Genomic DNA, 8,092 nt, shown 5'->3' on the forward strand with positions numbered 1-8,092 from the left:
TTATGAACGCGTGCCTGACAAACACTTCCGTTCTACATGAATTAAGCTAGAATGAATATCTCTTAGATCTCCTAACCAGAATCTTCGTGGCGTAAGCTAGAATGATGGCGGCATTCAAGAGAATCCGGAAGGTCTAAACCTTGTCTGTGGTATTCCGAGTAGGATTCAATGATTGAATGACTGTGACGAGCTCCTAACTCGCGATTGCAGGGCGTTAGTGACAGACGCAAAAGGATAGTAAATCCTATTCCAGCATGATCGAGAACCGACAGATGAATAGCCGTGCCGTGACAGGGTGCGTGAGCATATTATTCACTGAGAGGATAAGATGAAGCCATTGACAAGGGTGATGCCTCCAGACGATTAGCCGTGCCGTGACAGGGCATTGGATCATTTTCCCGAGAGATGACCGAAAGTAGCCATTGACAGTGGTGATGTATCACATAAAGCCAGCCATGGAAAGGAGTAAGACTGATTGGATGAAGATAGCAGGAAAGCAGAGGTTCAGAGGAACGAAAAGCATCTCCATTCGCTTATCTGAAATTCCTACCAATGAATTACATAAGTATCTCTATCTCTATTTTATTATATAATATTCGAAAACACCATTATCACTTTATATCTGCCTGACTGAGATTTACAAGGTGACCATAGCTTGCTTCATACCAACAATCTCCGTGGGATTCGACCCTTACTCACGTAAGGTATTACTTGGACGACCCAGTGCACTTGCTGGTTAGTTGTATCGAAGTTGTGACAATTATGAATTAAGATTAGAGCACCAAGCTTTGGAGCCATTACCAGGATTTGTTCGAGCCTGGAGATCACAATTTCGTGCACCAAGAAACCAGTACCAGTTTCTGTCAACTATAGTTCCTTAGACAATTTAAGCTAAGTTGTTTTGTATGTGCAAATTAGATATCAAACAAATACTTAAATAGTATTCTAAAAGAAATTATAAAAAAATTATAATTACCTCTTTCAAATGATAATTTTGTGGCTGTAATAGTGGCTTTGTAAACTTTTCCTTCTCAAGTAGTTGTATAGCATTGTTTTGTTGTAAATGTCATTGATCATATCAATAAGAAATAAAATGGTGTTATATGAGGTTAAAGGGACCATTGTTTTGTTGTAAGGTCTTTGATAAATAACTAATAAATATATAAGAACCTATTGACAATGCAAATAGCATCCAAGAACAATGGATATATCCATCTAAAAGAAGTTCCAGTTACGACATTATCATTAGCAAGCTTCCTTACTTCACTCACTTCTCAACCTAATCTATAAAGAAAAAAAAATATACAACCATTCAGGTAGGTAAATTTAAAACCTTACATGCCTTTGCTGACTGTACGTTGCAAGTTGTGATTTTTTTGGAAAAAGAAAAAAGAACAGAAAAGCAGCTTATACTATCTTCAGTTGTATCTAACTATCTATTATTGGGAAAAACATTGATGGTTCAACCCACCATCAGAGCTAAGAATGAATAAATGACAGTCAAGAGAATGGAGCTTACATGTATCCAGCCTAAAGGAAAGAGTGATAAGCTGTCCTGAACTTCAAATATTTTTTCTTCATTCAATGTTGAACACTGAACAAGAAATTAAATTAGACATACATTGCTCAACTGAAAATAATTAAAATTACAACAAACAGTTAAAAAAAATCATTAATGAATCATGAGAGAATTACATCATGTTAATCAAATCTAAGTGCAAGGATATGTTAATCAAATAATGAGTTGCACTACATGTTTGATGTTGATGACCTGAGACTGAAATGAAACAAGGACTATGAACCAGATTTTATGAGAGTGAAAAGTCAACAGTAATATCACTGCTGCAAAGATTTTATGAACCAGATTCACGTGAGATAACTCCTATATAACTATGAACTGAGGAACGATTATAAAAGAATTTCAGCAATTATAAAAGAATTTCAGCAATTAATCCATAAATAGCTATAGGATTTCCTTACTATGAAAGCAAAGACAAAAGGAGATTGAGATATATATCATGTATTAGATCCATATATTAAAATGTCTCAGCACAATTTTGGAAGTTTATTCAATAAAGCATATATATCATGATTAAAAACGATATTAGAAACTTACTTAAATAGTATTCTAAAAGAAAATATAAGAAAATTATAATTACCTCTTTCAAATGATAATTTTTCTTCTTTTCTCTTTCCCAGCAAATATTAAAACTTGAAGCTTTTAAAGTAAAGTAGCTTGCGACAAGAATTGAAGAAAATCTAAAACCTGTTTCACATGAAAATAGATTAGAAGTGTGGGAGAAGAAAGGAATGGAAAATAGATTAAATTATTTATATATAAATAAGTTATAATTAATTTAATGACTAATTTTTAATATGTACATAATATTTTTAAAAAATAAAATTAATAAGAACACAAGCTATGAAGCTAATTATAAGGAAAATGAAAGCATATTAAAGCACTTTTAAGTTATGGGTGGGAAGAGGTAGTCTTGAGTCTTGACTTTTTCCAAGTTTTGCTAATTAAATAAATGGGTTATATATAGCAAAAACAAAAAATCTGATGATGTCAAATAAATAATATTAATGGAACAAATAAACATGTAACTTGTAAATTGAACTCAAACAAGAAAGTATCATAGTCTTGCATTTATAAGAATTGGGAAGCAGGGAAGGGTTGGGATGTTCCTTTCAATCTCTGACCAAGTGGCATGGCTTTGAAACTATGAAGTTGTTATTTCATTGCATCACAAATTCGGGCAGTGTTTATTGTTGAAGAATAAGAACAAGGAAAGGGAAAAAAGATCAGAGATATAATCCAATTATAGTATTTAATGAGGGTGGTGCATCCAATTTTCCCCCAACTGACCCCAGATATGCTAGAAAAATTTGGTACCAACCAAAAGTGTAGAATGAAAAAACATATATAGCCAGAAATAATACAAATGTAAATATACTTGGTCTCAGTATTTTCTTATACTCAATTATGACTCTGTCATTTATATTAATGTTTGTAAAGAATAAAAAGATAGTTTTGCTTTTCGGGTTCTTATCATAAAATCAGATGCTAATAATATACGTCAAAGTAACATCGGTTAAATGAAAATTTAAATAAAAAAATTAGATATATACATTGTAGCAGGCTCAATTTTTTTTTCTTTTATATTGTGCAAAGATGTGTGATATTCTTTATTATTTTTATGCATGTGAGTTTTATACTACTGTGTAAGAATTTTTACTTTTTAAAAGATTTTGGTTTTTAAGTCCAGCTATGTTATCTAAACAAGAAAAATGAAAAATAAAGTAGATTCCATATAAAATACCTTATTCAAATATCATGCACCACAGCAAAACCACATTTTCTAGAGAAGGGAAAAAAAATAAAGGTAATTGGTATTTAGAATCACTAAACAGACCTATCAATACATCAAGATGTGTTTGGAAATCTAAAATCACTAAACAGACACTGCAATAATGAAAAGCACCTTCACTTTCTAATTCAGTTGTAGTGCACACACATACACTTGATTTAGAATCTAAATATTTTCTTAAGACTATGCTGGGAATGCCAAGAAAATCATGCAATTATTTTTGAAGAGATAGCAAGGTCTTATATTAAAAGAAGCTTGAGTTTTAGTACAGTGCACTACAGTGACAAGGATATTATTCCTAACAATCAATTCTCAGCATTCAAATATTTACATATTTCAGAGTTTCTAAACATACCTATTAAGAGAGTCTTGACAAATTGACCACTGCAAAGCAGCTAAACCATGGAGCTCACTCTGCACAAACATGATTAACCTCATCATGTTTATATTCATCCAAATATTTTTTCCCTAGTTTCCCTACTAGGGTATATGTCACTACAGTTGAAAGTTCATAAACTGGATATTAGGAAGGGTAAGTTATCTACAGCTTTTCTAATCTTAAAACATTCATGTGCAATTTTTTGCCCACAAAATACAGAAATGTGGTTTAAATTAAAATAGTTACCTGGAACGGTAAGTTATCTATGACCTTGTCATAGTAGGGCAATGCTTCCTTCAGTTTTCCCAAATTCATTAACAAGTCACCCTCATTCAATGCCTAGAAATATCATATATAATATAAGAAATTGGGATAACTAAGCAATAAATAAGGATCAACCATAGACCATAACTTAATTGCTAAGAAAGGCAGTAATATTTGTGGTACCACTGTATATGCTTACCTCCTCGCACTCGTATTTTAGCTTCGGATCAATAACTAAAATACAGCAACTAATTTCTTAGTGAACTCAATCACTCGTTAAATTGAGCAGGGAAAAATTAAAACCACTAATCAAAACTCCTTTTTCATATCTTAATTACACTTTATTATGCATTTTTAATAAATAGTTTAGAAAGAACTAAAGTTAATCCAAACACAAATATTACAATATTAAACTAAGAAAGAAGTCCGATGCAGTTAGATTTCCTGAAACATGCAAAAATGAATTTCATGCACAGCAAGTGATAGTTACCAATTTATCAAAGAAAAGTTTGCGAGCCATTTTGCAATAGAAAGTAACCACTCACCTGAACAACAGCTTTCTCAATCAAATTGCTCCTCGACACTTTCAAAAATTTCTTTCGAACCCTAAAAGTTTCTTCCGAATCAAAATTGGCACTAGATCTGAGAAGACATTGGCACTACCTCAATTGCAAATCACATAAAGCATAAGCTACTAAAGACATTGGGGGAGAGAGAGAAAGAGAGAGAGAGAGAGAGGAGGGGGTAAGGTTGCGAAAACAACCTCGCCGGCTTTGCAAGCAGTGTCGACCAGATCGTGGAGCTGCACAGAAACAAAAACCACAAAAATCAGCAACAAAAATAATTTTGAAACCATAACCCGAGCAAAAACGAAGAAATCAGTAACTGGCGGAGAGGGAGAGGTACCTAGAGAACTTGAGAGGGAGCTGCAGAGAAACAAATCAGTCACTGGCAGAGAGGGAGATGTACCTAGAGAAATCGTAACCGGCGGAGAAAGGAGAAGCCCGAGAGGGAAGAACGGCATTGTAGGAGCACGGAGGAGACGAAGGAGAGAGAAGGGAGATCGAGAGCGCCGTGTGTTTCGTTTAATGAGGTTAGGGTTGCAATTCATTTGTTTTATATACGTGTAAAAACGGCGGTACAAAACCGCCATAATCACTAGAACCGCCACCAAACACAAAGTTAATTATGACAGCAACCAAAAATGCCATAATAACCGGGTATTACGGCGGTTCTTTAAAACCGCCGTAATATCAATGCCATTTTAAACTCTTTTTTTTGTAGTGGGAAATTGGTATAAGGAGGCGAATACATAACAGACCAATTAGTTCTGCCAAGGGTTGTTGTTTATGGTATCTTTATAGGCACTCGGCGCCGTATCGGAAGGTGTCACATCGGTTGTGTCCCGTGACCCCTTCACTCCCACTTACACGCGACTTCTTTAGCAAGCATGTCTCTTTGTTTTCTCTTTTTTTGTTTTTTAGTGCGAATACTTTTAAATAATAACTTAATATCATGTATGTATATGTAAAAATGAACAATGTAAAAGGTGATGACTACTTACCAAAAAAGGTTATAAATTAATATTTAATTAACAAAATATATAAATAAATAATATTTAAAAAATTAAAATGTACTACAAAATGTAAGTTAGACAACGATACCTAAGCCGCTGTAAAAAAATTATGGAGAAATGGTAGCCAATCCTTACTCAGTGAAAGTTTTTCTCTTTTTATTTATTTCGAATTTGTGATTTAGCCTTTTCAGGTCCTTTTTTTTTATTTGTTCGTTTTAGTTTCCTGGTTTTAGTTATTTTTGTATTGTTATATCTAATTAGTATAGGTATGAACAGGCACAGACCTACCTGTTCATTTGCCCCTTTTAAATTTGAGTTTTTAGAAAAAAAGTGTATATATATATATATATTTGCTGTGATGTGTATTTGCTCCTATATTAAAAAAATTATTTATGCATTAAAATTTTTTATATCATTGAATATTGACATACCAATAAAAATTATTGTATTATATAAATTTAATTTATTAGTATTCACAAAATCAAATTTACTCATAATAAACACAAATAAACAAATAATAATAATAATAATAATAATAATAATAATAATAATAATAATAATAATAATAATAATAATAATAATATTTACCACTCTAGCAAATCAATTAATTAAGTAAAGCTAAGTTAACTTCTCAAATATAAAATATTTTTTTAGTGTTTAATAGTTTTTCTAAAATTGATATCATTTATTGAATTTTATTATTTTATGTTTAGGCTAACATACAATGATTACTTTCGTTGAAAAAATTTCTACCATAAATTTTATAGAATGTCAATTCTGTAATTAAATAAAAAAAATTGAATGATTAATTTACAAAAAGGGACATTTCATTATTTAGACCAAATGTAAAAAAATTGTGATTGTTTGATTTAAATTTTTTCTTTTTTACTATTATATTTTTTTGTCTTTTTAACTATTATGGATTTAAACAAAAGGTAGTTTGGTTGTTTTTTGTTTTTATAGTTGGGATTTGGTTATTTTCAGATTTATATACGTGAAATACGTTAGATGATATAAATCGCTGTCAACTATTTTAGACCTGAAGAAATTATATGACAAACCAAAAAAAAGAAAATACCATTAAAAACATAGCATTCATTATACAATAAACCACAAAACATTCATCATACACAAAAGAGAAAAACGGCAAGTGTACTTTTGCCACAGAAAATTGCTATTTATATTAATTGATTTAATCCCTAAACCCTAAACTCTAAACAATAAAACATTAAACTGATATACGAACCCAACTCAAGGGAGGTTGACAAATAAATCAACTCGTAGTCAGCACGAGAGTGAATGTAAGGGATATGAGCAACACCTCTAAAACCGTGGATGGAGTTCCACTCTGCTGCCCTTCGGCGATAGTCATACAAAAGACCCATGTGGCCCCGGGTTGAGAAACTCGTCGAGTCACACACCAAATGTTGTTCTTCTATTTTAGGCATTTGGACTTCAGATGGCGATAAAATTGTCAGAACCCCAAAGCACCTTGCTTCACACACGGTGAGTAAACTAGCTGCATCAAGCGCGTGAAATAGTTCGATCCCATTCTTTTTTGCCTCCTTGACGTCTCTAGAAGGAGAAACATCATTGACAGTGCGTACTTGGCAGCTTCATGGACCTTGCTTGCGGCATTCTGCAGCATTTCCAACCCAACGATGTGGTTACGTCGCATGTAGAGCTCCCGTAGCGCCTCCCGAAACAGAAGCTCCCGGTAGCCACTCTCCATGCATCGGTCAAAGAATCTTATTGCGTCCGAGTCGCGGTACAACCACCACCTCATGGCATGCGGAGCTGGTATAGAAACACTGGTGTGCACAATATCTTCATCTGCTATCTCGCGCGCAGCGTTACATGTCATTCTAAGACTGCACAGGTCTTGAATGGAGTTTGACGCGACTTTAATGGTTATGGCAACCCAAATGTCGTAGGGAAGGTAGAGGGTCTTTGAGAAACGCTCCATTATCACTTTTTGTTGGACAACATCTTGGAAGGAAATATGTATATACTGCTCTGGATGTGGAGTGTAGCAATAAGTGTGCCATTATATAAGTCCATTGCGCCCTTTCGAATCTTGTTCCTTCGGCCTAAACCTTCGCATCTTATCCTTCTGGATTTTCCTTTTCGCTTTTTTTCGAAACATATATTTCTTAATTGTTTTCGATCACAGAAGAAGAAAAACCGAAAAGTCAAGAAGAAACCCTAAACTGGTGCAACTACATTTCTTGGTAATTTTAGTGTTTATTAAGATTTAGAAAGAGAGAGAAAAAGAAGCAGATACTTTTGTTACAAAGTTTTACACGAAAGAGAAAAAAAGCAAATGTACTTTTGCCACAGAAATATAAAATATAAAATATAATATATATATATATATATATATATATATATATATATATATAATATTATAATTAAACTGTGAAGATAAATAACTTTATTAATTAAGAATTTTTTAAATTTATATTTATTAGTTAGTACGGATTTACTTGATACTTAAATAAA

The 8,092-nt window shown here is 32.6% G+C and overlaps 1 protein-coding gene across 1 annotated transcript; it reads right to left on the minus strand.

Annotated features, from left to right (window-relative positions):
- Positions 1-7,064: 7,064 nt before the first annotated feature.
- LOC110271973 (uncharacterized) lies at positions 7,065-7,556 on the minus strand. The gene has a single exon (XM_021123712.1). It carries the CDS (start codon positions 7,554-7,556, stop codon positions 7,065-7,067), a length of 492 nt encoding a protein of 163 aa, XP_020979371.1.
- Positions 7,557-8,092: the final 536 nt, after the last annotated feature.

This window comes from Arachis ipaensis, chromosome B5 (assembly GCF_059453495.1).
Source record: "Arachis ipaensis isolate K30076 ecotype BB chromosome B5, ASM5945349v1, whole genome shotgun sequence".
Lineage (NCBI taxonomy): Eukaryota > Viridiplantae > Streptophyta > Magnoliopsida > Fabales > Fabaceae > Arachis > Arachis ipaensis.

Excerpts from the sequence above, each read along its gene's own strand:
- LOC110271973 (XM_021123712.1), bottom strand. The coding sequence starts at position 7,556 with ATGGAGCGTTTCTCAAAGACCCTCTACCTTCCCTACGACATTTGGGTT.